Source organism: Onychomys torridus, chromosome 6 (assembly GCF_903995425.1).
Source record: "Onychomys torridus chromosome 6, mOncTor1.1, whole genome shotgun sequence".
NCBI classification, from domain to species: domain Eukaryota; kingdom Metazoa; phylum Chordata; class Mammalia; order Rodentia; family Cricetidae; genus Onychomys; species Onychomys torridus.
Genome location: NC_050448.1, coordinates 99,086,025 through 99,103,923, shown reverse-complemented (window position 1 = coordinate 99,103,923; position 17,899 = coordinate 99,086,025). Strand labels below are relative to the sequence as shown.

General features: G+C 40.4%; 1 protein-coding gene across 3 annotated transcripts in view; it reads left to right on the top strand.

Moving 5' to 3' along the window:
• Positions 1–17,899, top strand: part of LOC118585657 (bifunctional heparan sulfate N-deacetylase/N-sulfotransferase 3) — a 154,350-nt gene that overhangs the window by 34,484 nt on the left and 101,967 nt on the right. For all 3 annotated transcript variants that reach the window (XR_004945220.1, XM_036190456.1, XM_036190458.1), the window contains exon 3: positions 17,177–17,264. Coding sequence is in view for 2 of the 3 variants with exons in the window: in XM_036190456.1 (XP_036046349.1) it covers positions 17,177–17,264 (88 nt within the window). In the remaining variant the exon portion in view is untranslated. The remainder of the gene's footprint in view (positions 1–17,176; positions 17,265–17,899) is intronic.

Below are 17,899 nucleotides of genomic sequence, written 5' to 3'. Positions count from 1 at the left end.
CCAGACCAGTAGGCTCAATCAACATATTTTTTCACTCTCTTTGAATATATGATTCCCAGCATCTTTTAAACTTCTCTCTCAGTGTCAGAAAATGCAAACCTAATTTTTGTTCTGTGGTATGGCTTTTATAAAAGACACTTCATTAAACTGAAAATATAATATGATATAAACTTGTAATTATAACAAAACCCTTATTCAGATAAATTCTAAGAAATCACTTTTTTCCCTGAAAGAGATAGTTTATAATTACACTAAAACAAAGATAAAAAATGTTCTCCTTTTTCCACCTAATTCCAGGAGAATTTTTTTTTCATATCAACTCTTCAGAAAATAAGTGAAGTTAGGGCAGGAATTCAAGCAGGACAGGAACCTGGTGGCAGGAATTGATACAGAGGCCGTGGAGGGGTGCTGCTTACTGGCTCGCTCCTCATGGCTTGCTCAGCCTGCTTTCTTATAGCACCCAGGACCACTTGCCCAGGTGTGGCACCACCCACAGTGAGCTGGATCCTCCCACATTAGTCAGTAATATAATCAAAGAAAAAAGAAGCTATCAACTTAAACGTGGAGGGTGTGGAGGTTTTGAGAGACAGCAGCTAGAGAGGATTAGAGGGAAGAAAGTGAAGGGGAAGTGATGTAATTACATTAACATATAAAAGGGGCTGGCTAAAAAAAAAAAAAATAGAAAAACACACACACATGTCAAATTGATATAAAACTAGCCAATACAGATAATGTAGATGTTCCATTTATCCTTTTAAATCCAGTCTGGAGTCCCAATCTGTGAATAGTGCCACCCACATTTAGGGTGCATATTCTCACTTTAGTGAAACTAATCTAAAGAAAGCCCCTCACTGACATAACATATAGAAATCAGTTCTTGTCTTCTACCATGTGATAGAACTCAGGTTGTGAGGCTTGGCCACAAGTGCCCTACCCCCTGAGCCATCTTGCCACTCCAATATTTCCATAGGAATATCCTGCATTTCATCCATGTTCATGGAGGGCCTTGCCAAAATCTACCTCATAGTACTGTGGATTTGCAATAGGTAAACTAAAGGAGGTAAGCAGTGCTTCATTGTAGTTGAGAAGTTCAGGAATTAACTCATACCTTTATGCAAGGTTGCTGGGAGCGCTCTGACAGCACCTTTATTACTGATATAGTGATTACATCCCACTAAAGACAAACAGTAGACTACTGATCTTACAGGTTTATTACAATAAGGCAGCTCATGTTCATAGATTCAGGAAGTGACAAGTTCAGTTATGAATCAGTCATCCATTTCTATTATCAGAAAATGCCTGAGGCAGGCTAACTTCAGAAAGAAAGAAAGTTTCTAACTTATAATTCTTGAGATTTCAGTGCATATGTTAGCATTGGCTCTATTCTTGTGAGGGCTTTGTTGGTTGCCATAACTGATAAACATGCAAATAAGAGGAAGTAGTCCCATTGCAGACAGAAAACAAGGGACTGAGACAGTACATTGTCTCTAAAGGGCATGACCACAGTTGATCTGAGGATGTTTCACTGGACATCACCTTGTAAAGGTCTCACAACTCCCAGTGCTTTCACACTGGGGACCAAGATACCAATAAATGAACCTTTGGGAGATAAACAGCTAAGCCTCTGTTGAGGCCCCTTCACACTGCCTCACTGAGCACAACTCCACTGGGCTCCAGGCAGGGGTCCATTTCTACTGATGTTTCAGCTGTCCTTTGAAATCTTGGGGGCATCTTCTATGACCCTTCACTCTTACATTAGGTTACATATAAGCCAGCCCTAGGTGGACAACATCAAAGACCACCATTAATACAAACTGTGTCTGAGCCTGCTTAAAGTAGGCTCAGTGAGAGAACAGTGCTCCAGAAAAAAGCAGTAGGATTCTGAGTGGTTCTGAATGGTGAATTCAACCCCCGAAAGAAATATTCACTTAATGGTGAAAGTGAGTGTTCAAGGATTGCCAAGAGGGGTGGGGCCCTTCCCAGTCATCCTGAAGAATGGCAATTCCTGTGCATCTATTTAGCATGTCCCTGCTCTCTGGCTCTCTTCAGGATGCACACACACACACACACACACACACACACACACACACACACACACCCTAAGTTGGCTTACAATTCTTTCACACCCTTGCACTCTGCTTTCTTTTGCTTCTGAGTCTGACTGCAGATAAGAGCAGCAGCCAGCAAAGGATGTGCTTCAGCTGACTGCTTTGTTTGGAACCCTCTCTGACAAATCCATTGCAGTCTAGTTCTGTGGTTGCCTCCCACTAGGCCTTGGGGCCAGGGCACAAAGCTGCCAGGTCCTTCAAAGGAATGTTACAGGAATGGCCTCTTCTTTAGCCTCAGTTTGAACCCTCATTTATATCAGCATTCTGGCTGCTATCACTCAGCAATCACTAAGACATCCGGCCTCATCTCTCTCTAGTCTCCTCCGTTTTGGATTCTTTATCAGAATAACCCACAATGCTCCAGGTTTAGTACACTAGGTGTTTTCTGGCCTGTACCTGCAAGGTCTTCTCACCTCCACTTGCTACCTAATACCAGAGCTGCCACATTTTCAGGTATGGTTATTGTAACAGCACTACTCCTCTATACCAGTTTTCTGTATTAGCCCATTTTCCTTACTGTGACAAAATACCCAAGGCAAGCTAGCTTTATGAAAAGAGTTTTGTTTAGTGCATGTTTTTGGAAGTGCAATATTTAAGCCACAGTGTGGCATCAGCTCTGTCAAGGGCCACTCCCACCCCACCCCACCCCACCTCACTCCACCTTGGCTGTATCATCTGCAGAGGCACATGTGGAATTTCAAAAACATCACCAAACAGGAAGCTAGAAAGTGTCAGTCCCATAATGCCCTTCCAAGTTCTCTCCACTTAGCCTAAGGACCGCTGCCAAGCCTCCCTAAAGGTTCCAGAGTACCCTTACCACACTGATAACCAAGCTTCCAGCGGGCAAACCTTTGCATATTCAAACACATCCAAAGCATGGCCTACTCCTAGTTAAAATTGGCAATTTGGGAAATATTGTGTGAAAAGAACACATTCTAAGGGCTTTTGAAAGTTTCTTAACCAATGCTATCTTTCTCTGAATCATTCTGTATTCAACACTGAAGTAGTGAAGTGAATGAGAAAGATTAGCTTGGTAAAGTGAATGAGAAAGATTAGCTTTTAGAAGTGAATCATTTTGATGTTCAACACTCCTCTTCCTGAGTAATGAGGTATGCACCTTTTCATTGTTTCTTAGACAATTATCTAAAACTTATGAGACATGGACCACTGTATCATTGACTACATTTTAATTTCAGTCTTACTTGAAGTTATCTTTATAAAGGAAAAATAATTTGGTTGTTAGGGACCTGAGGAAGGCTCTTTCTGGAGAAGCTGAAATGTCTGTCATTCATTTCCATCTGAGCTGGGTCACTGAGAGCAAACAGCTGCTTAGTGGCCTACATAGAACAAAACATCTACATAGAACAGTGGCATCTTTCCCAGTTTTAGAGTCACCTTACCAATTACAAGCCGGAAATATAAATCAAGCCTGTGACTTCTTAGAAGAAACACTTATAAGAGGTTGCAAAGTGGATGTGTTCTCCAATATTCTGTTCAGTGATCTCAGAGATGGAAGTCTAGGGTGATGCTGTGTGCTTCACCAGGTTTGTATGAAACTTCCACATCAGTTACACACAATGTCTCCTCTGCATTTATATTTTGATGTATTAACTTCTTCTGGAAGAGGCATCAGATGAAGTATTTTATGGAAAGAGATACATTAGTGATACAAAGCTGGGTTGGTAAGTTGGCACAGTCAGTACAGTGCTGGGCAAGCCTGGAGACCTGAGCAGCACCACTCAGAAGCCAGGCAGAACGTAGGGAAGAAGGGGGAGGCTAATCCTTGAGCTTATCAGTGAGCCCTAAGTCCCAGTAAGAGATCTCCTTTCAACAAAAAGAGGTAGGGCCAGTGAGTTGGGTCAACAGGAAAATGTTTGTTAGGCAAGCCCGATAGCCTGAGTTTGATCCCTGAAATCTACAGGAAAGGATAGAACCAACTCTCAAAAGTTGTCTTCTGATCTCCACATGTTTCCCTGCCTACACTAATACAAACACATCATACATAGCATGCACATAAATGCATATATGGACATGCTCTCTGTCTCTCTCTGTCTCTGTCTCTCTGTCTCTCTCTCCCTCTGTCTCTCTCTCTCTCTCTCTCTCTCTCTCTCTCTCTCTCTCTCTCTCTCTCACACACACACACACACACACACACACACACACACATACACACACACACACCAACAGTAATAAATAAATGCAGAACATTTTAAAGGTAGATAGCTCCTGAGAAATGGACAAAGTTGACTTCAGGCCACATACAGGTACACCCACATAAACACAAACAGTAAGAGGCTTTCAGTGAGAGAGCACACTATTGATTCTGAGTAGAAGAAACACATGAGCTTTGAAAACAAGTAAAAGTGGTAAGTAACCATTGTGGTGGTTCAAACAAAAATGGCCTCCATCCGCTGGGATATTTAAATTCATAACTCCCAGTTGTTGGAACTGTTTGGGAAGGGTTAGGAGGTGTGGAAAGAGGTGTGTCAATAGGAATGACTCTGAGGTTTCAAAAGGCTCACACCATTTCCAGAGTCTCTGCTTCCTACATGTAGCTCTGACAACATGAAAAACACTGAGTTCAGCCATTGGTAAGGTCTTCAGCTCTGACATGCTATTGTCATTAATGTGATCTTTTCATAGACAAGCAAAGAACTCTCTAGTCAGGTTCTGACTATTCATACCCAATTAGGAAATGGAGGCCATCTTTATGAAAGAACTCCTATGTCTTTCCCCTCCAGGAGTAGCAGGTGCCCTCCCCCTCAGGACAGTGCCTACTGCAGGGCAGTCAGGCCCAGCTGTCATCAGTGCTCAAAGCACTGTGTCCGTTTCTATCTGTACAGTAATTGACATGCCTCTGTTTTCTCTGGTGCATCATCACTGCAGTGTCGATAGTGCAGACTTATAAATCAATGAACTAGTCATTTTAAAAAGAGAACTTTTTAAAACTTTCTTTTATTTTCTACAAAAGAAAGGAGACTTGGGAAAGATACTTGACCAAAGTGAAAAGTTATGCAGTGTCCAGGGAGCTGGGATCAGGCCAGGAACCATCCTTCTAGAGGAATTGTTCATTATCTTTCTGAATAGCCTCTTAGATTTCTGTTTGTTTTGATTTTAACCCTCAGACTGCATTGCAGCCTCGTTGATTTTAACCCAGAACTGTGCTTCAGGGTCAGGCCTAAAATGCTCAGACTGCAAATTACAAGCATTCATGGATTTACTCAACAAATGTTTCTGGGCATCTACTCCATTACTCTGGACAACATGCAAATGAGGAAACAGTCAGACTCCCTATTCAGGAGCCTCTTATGCTCAATGGAAGCAAAGATCGAGGAACAATAAGTATGCATAATAACATCTTGAGGCCTGGCCAATCTGATGGAGAAACCACTGTGAGGCAAAGGACACAAGGGTGTCTGGTCCTCGGGGCCATACACGTACCTGTGCAAAGGTTTTAAGGCTGTTTTCTTCATTTCAGAAAAAGCTCCTTGGCAATGTACTGTGTAAAGGAAGACATAAAAGATTCAGATGTGATAATACAAAAAGGGTTTCAGTAACAGAAAAAAAAAAAAAAACAGGAAAAGCCAAGGCCAAGACACCAGAGTGCCCTTGTCCTAGCTCCCTGGTGATGAGAAGGCCTGTTGATGAAGCTAAATGAGAAGGGTTGACATCTAAATTACCTTGACATCTGGAATTCATTCAAGGATGCCACTTGATGATGTGAACTATTTTCCCAAGATTTTATTTTAAATTATCGTGATAAATTTATACATTTGTTCAGTTAAAGCATAAAAAGATCTTTTAAAAAAAATCTCATTTTCTCCTCAAAACATTCTGTCACTGAATGACAGATTTAATTTGATTATCCCAGCAACTAACAAAAGATATGACACACAGTAGACATTCACTAAATGTGATTTGAATTAGCAATGTGGCTTGGAATTCCATGGTACGATGTTAACTCTCACTGAAGCGCGGACAGATACAGTGAGCAAGATGTGTCCTCTTCTCCCCATACCATAATTTTCATATATGTGTTATTTTTTTTTAGGCTGATTCACTCTTCCCCTGCCTAATTCTTTCATTAATTTCTTCAGCATCTTTCTTTGCAATCAGTTTATAGAATTTAATTTGCTCTGTCCTCAGAAACTAGATCACAAATCCTACCAAGAATAATGTGAGAAGGGAAGAGATTCGAAGTGACAGTTACCTTCCTTAAAAATTAAATCTGCCTTAGGGTGGTAGGGTGCTGTAATAAAGCATTCCACACTGTTGTATGATTGTTTGTTTGTGTTCTGACAAATTAAGCTTGCCTGGAGATCAGAGGGCGGAGATGATAGCCACTAGTTAACCATAGAGGCCAGGCAGTGGTGGCATACACCTCTATAATACTACTTGAGGAAGCAGGAAGATCAGGAGTTCAAGGCCACCCTGGGTTACTCAAGATTGAACCAGTCTAAAAGAGGAACAGAGCTGGGCAATGCTGGTGCATACCTTTAATCCCAACACTTGGGATCTCATGCCTTTGATCCTAACAATGGGATCTCACGCCTTTAATCCCAGCACTCAGGAGGTGGAGACAGGATCTAGCCCATTCAGTCTGAGGATCTGTAGAGACAGGATCCATGCCCCCACCCCGCTCCAGTTGAGGAGTCATAGAAACAGTATCTGGCCCATTCAGTCTGAGGATGCCTAGAGACAGGATCCCCCCATTTGGTTGGAAGATTAATAGAGGTAAGAAGTGACTGTGGCTTGCTTTGCTTCTCTGATCTTTCAGCTTTCACCCTAATATCTGACTCTGTTAAGATGAATTAGGATCATGCTTTACCACACTGGTAACTGGTACATGATAGACTCTTTCTGTCAGTCTGGAGGCTGGAAGGCGGCAGCAGCAGCTTCCATGAGCACCAAGGCCCAGGCATTTATTTCCAGATGGATTTGTTGCCACAATACCAGGAAGCAGATGCTGATGCTATACCCTCACTTGTGGAAGGGACAGAAAAGACAGGCACCATATCTAGTTCTGTATAGGGACCCCAGTTCATCCAGGAGATCCCCATTCTTGTGACTCCATCATCCTAAAGCCGCTCTAGATGTTAAACATGGGTGACTAAATTTCAATATATGAACTTCAGTAACACATTCAGATCATAACAAAACTCAACTTCTCTATTTTCTTCCTAGTGGCTTTCTGATCTCATAGACTTTGTAGGTTCTAGAGGAATAAAGCTGCTAGGCAAAGTAGACGTTTGTGTCTTTTTTCCCCAGCTTGTATCAAAGAAAATTATAAGGCATTTTAATCCACTGAAAACAAGTTCTGCAGTCTGGTGTGAAGCTATGCAAAGGGATTCAAAAGGCTTATGCTGGGTCTGTATGAACCGTTCATAGCTTACAGATCTCTGAGAGCCTCACTTTCCCCCAACAAGGGCTCTTATCTGACAGTAATGATTTACCCACCTGCTTGATTTAACTATTTTGCAATGTATATATGTCTCAAAATATGACACTTTATACTGTAAATATATATAATTTTTATTTGCCAATTATACCTTAATGAAGCTGAGGGTTTTTCTTTCTTTAATAATATAGAAGACAAAAGAAAGCCACCCAAGATTATGTAATCAGAGATCTGGAAAACTGAGTAAACTTTGTATGTGAGAAAAGCTTGTCTTTAAGAATTAATGAGAGTACAGAAGTCTTTGAGAGGTGAGAAATGACCAGGATTCTCAAGGAGACCAGCGTGGCCAGAGGCAGGTGACCAGGAGGACAGTGACAGGGGATAAAACTGAAGCCAGACCAAGTGCTGGGAACCAGTTGCAGTGCTTCCAAACAGCCTGGCTGTGTGAAAAACTTTCTTGATGCCAGCGTGAAGGACAGAAGACATATATCTACTGGGAAAACACTATTTAGTAATTCAAGGAAATTCACACAGACCTGGGTGCTCACAGTTGTAAACTCTAAAACTCCTGTTCACAGAGGTGAAATTCACTGTCATCTAATTAACCATCTGGTTAAAATTGGAATAGCGACTGTTAGTATTTTTTTATGCACAGGTACACCCACTACCTCTGCCTAGCCCAGACACTATCAGTACATCATATGGACCCATGTCTCATTTCCCCTCACTCCCAGACACTGCAAGCAGTCTGCCTTCCCTCTCTGTGGATTCATATACTGCACATAGATAGACTCATACAGTATGGGACATCCCTGCCATGTGTTTACTTAGCTGGCTTGTAAGGTTTACCTGTACTATGACATATAGTTGTGCATTGGTTTCATGGGTGAATACTATCACATCTATACATATATAACAATCTGTTTATCCATGTTTTCATCAGTAGGCATTCAGTGTTGTTTTCATGCTTTGGTGATTATGACTCTTGCTACTATGAACTAGTGTACAAACATTTGTCTAAAACCTTTTTGGTTTTGGGGGTATCTATCTAGAAGTAGAGCTACTGAATTATAAAGTGATCCTATTTAGTGCTGTAAGGAACCACCAAGCCATTGTCCTCAGAGGCTGGACCATTTTCCAGTATGAAATGGTGATTCTCCAGCCACCTCTGGACCCCATGAGCACCTGCTCCCTCAAACTTGCCTTCCTAAGGCTGGAGCTGCCTACATATGTTATGTGCTTTACCTGTCCAGGCAGACTGATTAGCTGCTTCTCCTAGCCAGGCTGAAGTGAACTTTTACATTTTTAACTATGGGAAACAATTTTCAAGGGAGAAAAACTGAGGTTTCACATCTCAGTTTGAGTCTCAGGAAAAAAAAAAAGACCAATGTCCTAGTTTGAGACAGTCATGTGGGAAGAGTCCCCTCTCAGTCATGTGAAAAGAGTCCCCTCTCCTTTCTTTGTTCTGTTCAAGTCTTCAGCTGATTTGGTTAAACCCCCTGAAAACAAGGAAGGCAGACAGTATGACTCTACCATTTCTGATGTTAATCTCTTCTAAAAACAGCCTCTCAGGTACCAACTACCTGGGTAACTCATCTCCCGTTCAAATTGAAACAAAAAACCTAGAGTACATCCATGCCAGTGAAGTTCCCAAAACTGCTACCGAATTCATCTCAACCTCAAAAGTTAAATTGTTTACAAGACTTCTAATTTGAAAATACACAATGTCTATTACTTAAGTTGTTCATGGAGCTGTTGACTTCCTCCTGCCTACTATACATCGGTGCCGAGACCACCTCGACCAGCGAGGAAGATGCAACACCAGGCTCTTCTTTCAGCGGTTTATTCAGGAACCTTGAACAATCTTCTGACCCCGGGGAAACCCCACTCACAGCCTTAAGTAATCACTGGGTAGCCAACCCTGATACGCCACGTGGGCACTACCAATAGGTCCAGGTACGCGCGGAAGCAAGCCAGAATCTTTGCCTTAGCCAAATATGGAGTTGTTTATCACAGGGAGCACTCACCGTCGGGAAGGCGGAGGGTGGAAGCCGGAGCCATCTTTGAGGCGCAGCTGTACGCAGCTCTCTACACATCGGGAACCAACTAAGCTAACAGTCTCTGACACATTTTCAGATGCTGAAGAAAAGACCAGGTCCATAAATGAACTCGAGCTGCTTTGAATTATCAGCATTCCAAATCAGGAAATGCATTACTAATGCCTAGGGTGTGATTTAATGCCACATACACAAAAATCACCTGGGTCTTGCTTCAGGAGGACTGTTCAGTGTCTGGGTTAGAACCCAGGAGTCTACATTCTGGTAAGCTTTGTGTGTGATCTACTGCTACTTAAGAGCAAACCTTTAACTTATTGAAATCATTGTGCTAGCGTAACTCTTTTCTACGTAGTAGATTTATGAGATATAGTTGATAGTTTCCTAAGGGTGACACATTAGGATTGTTTTTGCTTTTATTACTTTCCAATCAGTCCTGAGAGGCACTGACACAGGACATATTTTCTTTAAAAAAAAGTGAAGTAAAATGTTTCCTAATTTTATTTTTCAGCTTGAGTTATAATGACATTTTTATCAAGATTCCAGTTTATAAAAACAAAATCAAAGAGTAAAAAAAGAAATACTCAAAATAAATAAATGAATATGCAGATGCTCCACAAGCCTTTTGATTTCATGATTGATCCATCAACAATTTACTCCTATGCCACTAAACAAACATGCTTGCATGGCCGGCTCCTAATCATGCTGAGACACAATAAATGCAGCCACTGCCTAATGGAGTGGATAGCCCTCAGCCCCACTTTGCTTTTAAAGTTGAAGTGGAAGGATGCAGAGGGCCTTTTCCATGTGTGTTTGTAAGTACTTAGCATTTTTACTTCTTAGGAAGAAGACTAGATAACATTATTTACATGTATTAAAGTATTTTATGACATATAAAATCCTTTTTCTAAATAGATAAATGGGAAGACATAGCTAATAGTCCCCTAAAGATAGTGTAATATAAGGATTTGTGAACTGCTTTGTATATTTAATTTTCCTTTTAAAAGTATTTTGCCTATTTATGTGTATCAGCCAAACACTAAATATGCATAAAAATCGCAAACACCTAGTGAAGAATAACAATAATTTTCTGTTTCCTAGTTACAAATCATTTTTGCCAATCTCAGCCCAAACACTGAAGAAAAATAACCCTCAGCCTATAATTTAAAGTTTATGCATAATGTATGTTCTAGGTGAGTTAAAAGATGTAGCAATTCAATGTTACTATGTAACTCTTTCCCCTTACCTTCCACACAAACATATATGTCCTTGCTCTGCTACTACAGAGCAAACATAAAAAGCATGAATATTCCTGTGGGGAATGAAGGACTCGATAACATTTAGAAAGACTCGGAACCCTGTGATGGTTTCTGTCACACAGTTGATTGGGGTACCTCCTCTTTAGTGCCAATAGACACCCACGTTACTAAAGAGACATTTGGAATACAGCGGGAAACTGTGGGCATATGGTCTTTGTTTAGCAAGAGGAAACAGAGATGAAATCTTGTGGAAAGGCAAAAAGAAGTCTTCAAGCTTGGTAAAAAGGGCAACGGGTCCTCCTGCAGCCACAGCTCCATTTCTATATGTTAGGGCTGTAAGGACTGTAGCTGCTTCTCCATTTCATCTGAAATGGGTAACACTACTACACTGAGTAGCTCTGATGTTTGAATTCCTATGTGTGTGACACAGAAGCGCAATATAGGTCTTTACGAATAGCTACCCGATTGCTTTAATTTAGCAAATGTAGGTACTTACATTTTTGATAATACATATATCCTCTCCTGCTGAAAAGCATACTTGTCCTAGTTTGGTTTCTGTGGATGTGATAAAACACTGACTAACAACCTTGAGAAGAAAGGGTTTGTTTGCCTTACACTGCTATGTCATAGCCCATCATCAAGGGAACTCAAGGCAGCAATCTGGAGACAGGAACCAAAGCAGAGACCATGGAGGAATACTGCTTATTTCCTTACACCCCTCGGGTTGCTGAGCCTGCTTTCTGATTCAGCCCAGGACCACCAGCCTAGGGTGGCCCCACACATATCACTCTGCAGCCAAGGAAATGCCCACAAATGTGGTGCCAGGGGACACTCGTCAGTTAGCTTCCCTCTTCTCAGGCATTTCTAGTTTTTGTCAAACTAACTAACTATCTAACTAACTCACTAACTAATTAACACAAATTAACCAGCACAATCTCAACATATAAAATATCTTCCTCATCTTTGAATGTCTTATCAGCCTAGTCTATTCACTTACAAATGATGAAATGGTTTAAAATATTATCTAGGTGAAAAATTAGCAGATGTTCTCCTGAAGAGTGCCACACATTTGCTGAATATAAAACGACTCATACAAAAAATGTTTTGCAATTATGTTTAATTTTAATTTTTGCCTCTCATTTTTCTCTCTTTGGTATATTCATTTTGTTAAGGAAAATTGAGTGAAATCCAAAGACACATAAAAGCTTCCATTTGACTCAATCCTTGGAGCTCAGTTTCTTTAAATTAGATCTGTTTTTGCCTTCAACCAGATCTTGAAAATGTTCTTGACTTTGCATAATGAGAACTTGAAAAGCTAAGAAAGAACAGCATATAGATTAGATTTTAAAAATGATTTTTAAATTTTTATGAATTATGTTTGAATGCAAATGTCTTACAGTTTTATTGGACATTATGTTCCCTTTCAGTACTCTATTAAGCATTTTCAAATCTTCTGCAGTTTGTTTGTTTATTAAAAAGTGAATAGAATTACTTGACTCATGGGATGGTTTCTCACTATGTAAATACAGAGTTTTACAGAGAACAAGATTTATGTTTGCCAAAGTGAAAGGGACTCAAATGTACAATAAGCAGAAATGATCAAATCAATTATAGTACAGCCATTTGATGTGAACAGTATTCTGTATTGATTAGAAGGTTTGATTTGGGGTGAAAGGATAAAGCCTATCCACAATATGCTATTAAATAAAGAATGCAAACCTGTTCTTTTCATTCAAATTTTAGCATACTCTCTACGGCTATCTCTATGACTCTGATTTGCCTGTATCCCTTCATATCTGTGTGTATACAGATTGACTTAGTTATTGAATAGTAACAATGCTATCTTAATAGATGACTTTAAAATGTCTTATTTTAAAAATAATCAATGGTACATGGAATTGGAAAAATGTACCGTATTATTAAGTACATGCTATATTTTGGAATTCCTAAAAATAAAAGTACTACTTTTCAGTAATGCCATGCTTTCAAGGCTTCTGAACTAATGTTTGAATAGGCATGATTATTTGCCTTTTCCATCAGATTCTACTCCCCAGAGAGAGTTTGCTTGCCTAAAATCTATGGAGTATTTTTTTTTTGCATTTTAGTATTGTAGCAATAATTTCATTTACTGCTAGTTTTTGATACAGTTACATCATTTTAGACATATCACAAATAGAGAATAAAAACAAAGAATCATATTTTTAATATTTGTTCAGAGTGATGAGCATGCTGCTTCAGGGAATCACATCATTCCAATAATAGCAAGCTTAGGGAAAAGGATGTTGTCTCAAAACATTCCCAGGCACTTAAACTTTTACACAAAACCTTCAATATATTTTAAAACAATGGAAATAATGCATAAATATAAGACTTTTTTCATGCACATTCCCAAAATATGGTTTGTAAAATCAATTTAAGTATGAGATGTATTGCTGTTTATCCAAAGTACACAAATACCATCTGGACACAGATTCCCTCATTACCAAGTGTTAACTACTCAGTTTTTACCCCTATGAACAAATATCTGGGAGGACTTAAGGGAAGAAAGATTGATTTTGGCTTCTGGTTTCAGAAGCATCTTCACAGCAAAGGGTGTGGGGGGCAGAGCAGTGCATTGTAATGGCCTACAAGTAGAGAAAAGGGGGTACACAGAGGGATCAGGGCACCATACAACCCCCAAGGATGAGGCCTAGTACCCTGCTTCCTCCAGCCAGGCCCCACCCCACCCTTTGTTCACCTCGCAATAATGCCATCATGTTCTGAATCCACCAAGAATTGGTCCAGTCAGTGAGTCAGAGCTCCCAGGATCCAGCCACCTCTAGAATGCCCTCACTGGCATCTTCAGGCATACTTTACTAATGTTTGGAACACTGCTCAGTCCAATCAGCCTGACAGATAGGATGTACCATCTCACCGTACATGGCATAATTAGTATGACCATATGTTTCAGTATATCTTCTAAGTGTTTCAGTGTTTGCTTTTAAAATATATTATAAATGTGTGAAATATTCAAACTGGCAACCACCAGGGTAGTTGAGTCATGGAAATCCATATATTCTAGTTGTTAAAGATATTATTTTGCAGGAACTTAATTTAGCTTCTAAGGCCCAGAAATAAGAGGTTTGTTTGTTTTCTCCTAACAAACAGTGATCACAACTATACATTAAAAAAATCAGCATATAGTCACAAAACATTCACTGAGGGCTGGTTCCAACAAAAAGGGCAGAAGGCAAAAGGAAAGGATGGTGGCTTCCCAGTTTTAAGGTAGGGTCATTTGATATGCAAGAAATAATTTTATAGAAGATTTTGAATGTTTAGCCCCTGAGTAAATTGGAGTAAAATAGGAAAAGAAGCGAGGTAAGATTTAAGTCATACAGGAAAAGTTAGCTAGAATGTTCAACTGGAGAGAAACAGTGACAGGAACAAAAGAACAGGCAGGGAAGGTGCAGAAGAAACATTGTAAATCAAATAAAGACAGTACACTAAGCAATGAGTGAATGGGTGGGTGCGTGGGTGGATGGATAGATGATCGACAGGTAGACATGGCTGATAGGTAGATGCTAGATAGACAGGTGATATATAAATGATATTTAAATATAGATGATAGATAGATAGATGATAGATAGATAGATAGATAGATAGATAGATGAAAGGTAAATGATAGAAGGCATAGGTAGAATATAGAAAAATAGTTGTTAGATAAATAGTAGGTAGATATCATAGATGATGGGTGAATGGATGGATGGATGACAGATAGATATAGATGGATATTTTAATGGCTTTTTAGCAAACTTCACTAACCACTCCTGTGTGGTGATATATTTTGTACCCTAATAGACTTGCCTGAAGATCAGAGGACAGAGCCAGCCACTAGATTAGACACAGAGGCCAGGGAGTGATGTCACACACATTTAATCCCAGTATTGGGAGGCACACACATCCCAGGAAGTGATGTCTAGGCAAAGAAAGGTATATAAGGTGTGCGAAAACAGGGACTCGCTCTCTTTGGACTGAAGATTTTGTATAGATAAGAGCTAGTGGCTGGCTGCTCTGCTTCTCTGATCTTTCAACTTTCTCCCTGATATCTGGCTCTGGTTTTTGTTTTTTGTTTTTGTTTTTGTTTTATGAAAAGACTGCCTTAGATTCCAACAACACTCCTGCATGTGTGATTCACCCTCATTACATTCTGAGTTAGAAGACCGTCTTAACTTTACAAACGAAGGCCAAGCTCAAGCAAGTACCACAGATTTTCTTCTAGAACTCGATGGTAACAACCGGGGCAGCTGTAGCAATGCTTGCAGCAGCAGGATGGCAGAGCAGCAAGCTCCGTGCTGCTCACGTATTATGTTCCAGTCACTGCACCAATGGCATAAATGAATTGTCTCATTTAATCTTCAGATAGAGCCCTGAAGTGAGTGTTATTACCCTGACTTTAACAATGATGAGACGTGGGGCTTTGAAAGTTTAATAACATGCCCAAAAGTGGAAAGGGGGAGATCCAGAATTCCAGTTAGCACCAGCTGACTTCCAGGCCTGCCCTTTTAAAGACTGCATTGTAAGTTCCACAGGGGCTGAAAGGAAAAGGCACAGAATTTACACCTGTACAGTACCCTCCCTGCAAGAGAAGCTAGCTCATCAGCTCCTGGGAGAAGGAAGGAATCCCCTTCCTCACTGCTGCACATTCACACATCCAGTTTTTCTTCCTGTGTCCATCCTGTGCCCCACCCTTATAAGAACAAGACCTTACCTCTCTACAGTGACACTGACATCAATAAACTTTACACTCGGTGTGGAGATCTGCCTGCAGGCCTTCCATCCATCAGTGTCATGTAGACCAACTTACTATATCATTCAGGCATGCATAGCAGGGAGTTAGTTCCTGCAGACAAAGAAATGTTAGGAAAACAATTACATGCTTTCATTTCAATAATCAATGATTGATTAGATGAGTTGAAGTTTGGGAAGAAAGAATTTCTTCCTCTGCATATACACAGACTCAGTTGCATTCTGACAAGGCAGGTAATCATCACGTGGTTACTGAATAAAAAGACAGAGACTCTGAACATGGCAGCTCAGGTACTGCTGAGCATCCCTTCTGTTATTGAGAACACAAGGTTAGTTGTGGGCCTGGATGTACGTACTAAAGGAGAAAAGATCTGGATAGAAGGTTACCATGAGAGCCTAAGCTATGTCTGTGCTTTCAATTTAGGATCTTTTTGCCTCAGTCTCCTCATGAGTAACCAGGACATTTTTGAAAACCAACAGTGCTTTTTATGTTTCATTGAGGTGGACACAAAGTTATAAAGACACATACACACACAGGAGAGAGAGAAGGGGAGGGAGGGAGGGAGGGAGGGAGGGAGGGAGGGAGAGAGGGACAAAGTAATTGCAATCACTGGAATTTAAATAAGAATCAGGAAGAAAAGGAGAAGAAACAACGAATGTGCACCAAATATTCACAGACATCAGAATTAAAAGTAAAAGCAGGTTTCCAGCTCACCCCTTATGAGAAATGCACTGTGTGTACTCTGACAGAGGACAAAATGCTTGCCCTAGCTTAGGCAGAGGGCCTATTTATTTTGACTCATGACTTCAGTTCATCACAGCATGCATCAGAGCAGAGTTTGCATCCTGATGGCCAGGAAGCACAGAACAAGAGCCTGTCTACACTAGCTGGCTTTCTCAATTTTTTCTTGTCAGTTCCAACTTAGTCCCAATCTACTGGGTGATGCTGTTCATATTGAAGAGACCACGTCTCTTAGCTAATCCCACTTGCAGATCCTCTCATAGACACTACCAGAGGTGCACTTTATTAATCCCATAGGATTAGTAATAATTAATCCCATCCAAACCAACCTTCAGTCAAGAAAAACCATCATGGATATCTGCTTGTTTTAATGGGCAAATTGTAAATTTGCTTTACCCTGATATCTTCTTTTGAATAGCAATAATTATCTTTTGGGAGTCTCAGATTTGAAAGTTAAGAATTTTGTGTTTTGAAGAACAAAGATATATATCTGAGAAATGCCAGCGTGGTTTTTTTTCCACATATGTTCTTGCCAAGCTTAATTTAAATTGAATGTCCTTTTGGAATTGGTTATCTATGTCCCTGAGGGGTAAAAAGAGATATACACTCCTTCCTTCATACATATGGATTAAACTTTTCCTTTTACAGGCAACATTTTTTTCTTCTGATTTCATATGGACTAAAGTCTTAGTACATATATGTGCTATATAATCTCAACATTAGCCACACACCACCACTGGATTTGAAGAGTGTTTTTACTCTTTGAATGTATGTAAAGCCATTTAGTACCTTGTCATCCTGAAATACCTTTTGTTCGTTCTGTATTTCAGGCCCTACTTGACACTCAGAATCTTCTGCGTGCACAGATCACAAATTTTACGTTCAACCTTGGATTTTCAGGGAAATTTTATCACACAGGTAAGGTTCCTTTGCCCATTCGGTTTGAAATCACACTTCCCTCCTGCACCCCCTCTCCTGCACCCTTTGTGTCCTTCCCCATTTTTCTTCATCTCCTTTAACTCCAGTTAACGTGCTACTTCTAACCTTTAGAAAATGTTAATGAGCCATGCCTTTAATCCTAGGCAGAGGCAGGGGAATCTTTGAGTTCAAGGCCAGCCTGATCTACAGAGGGAGTTCCAGAACAGCCAGGTCTACACAGAGAAACCCTGTCTCAGAAAGAAGAAAGATAGACAGATAGATAGGAAGAAAGGGAGGGAGGGAGAGAGGGAGGGATGGAGGGAGGGAAGGAAGGAAGGGAGAGAGGGAGGGAGGGAAGGTAAGGGAGGAAGGGAGGGAGGGAGAAAGTGAGGAAGGGAAGGAGGGAGAGAGGGAGGGAGGAAGGGAGAGAAGGAGGGAGGGAGGAAGGAAGGAAGGATTATTCTTATTTTTGAAAATGTTAATGGTTCTAAAGCTTATGGTATTTTCTAATGGCCCTCCTTTTTGTTGAACTATGATTTGCATATAGAAAAGTCCATAAATAGTGAACATGATCATTAGTGAATTTTCACAAACTGTACACAGTCATTTAACTTTCAAGCAGAGAAGAAAAGCAT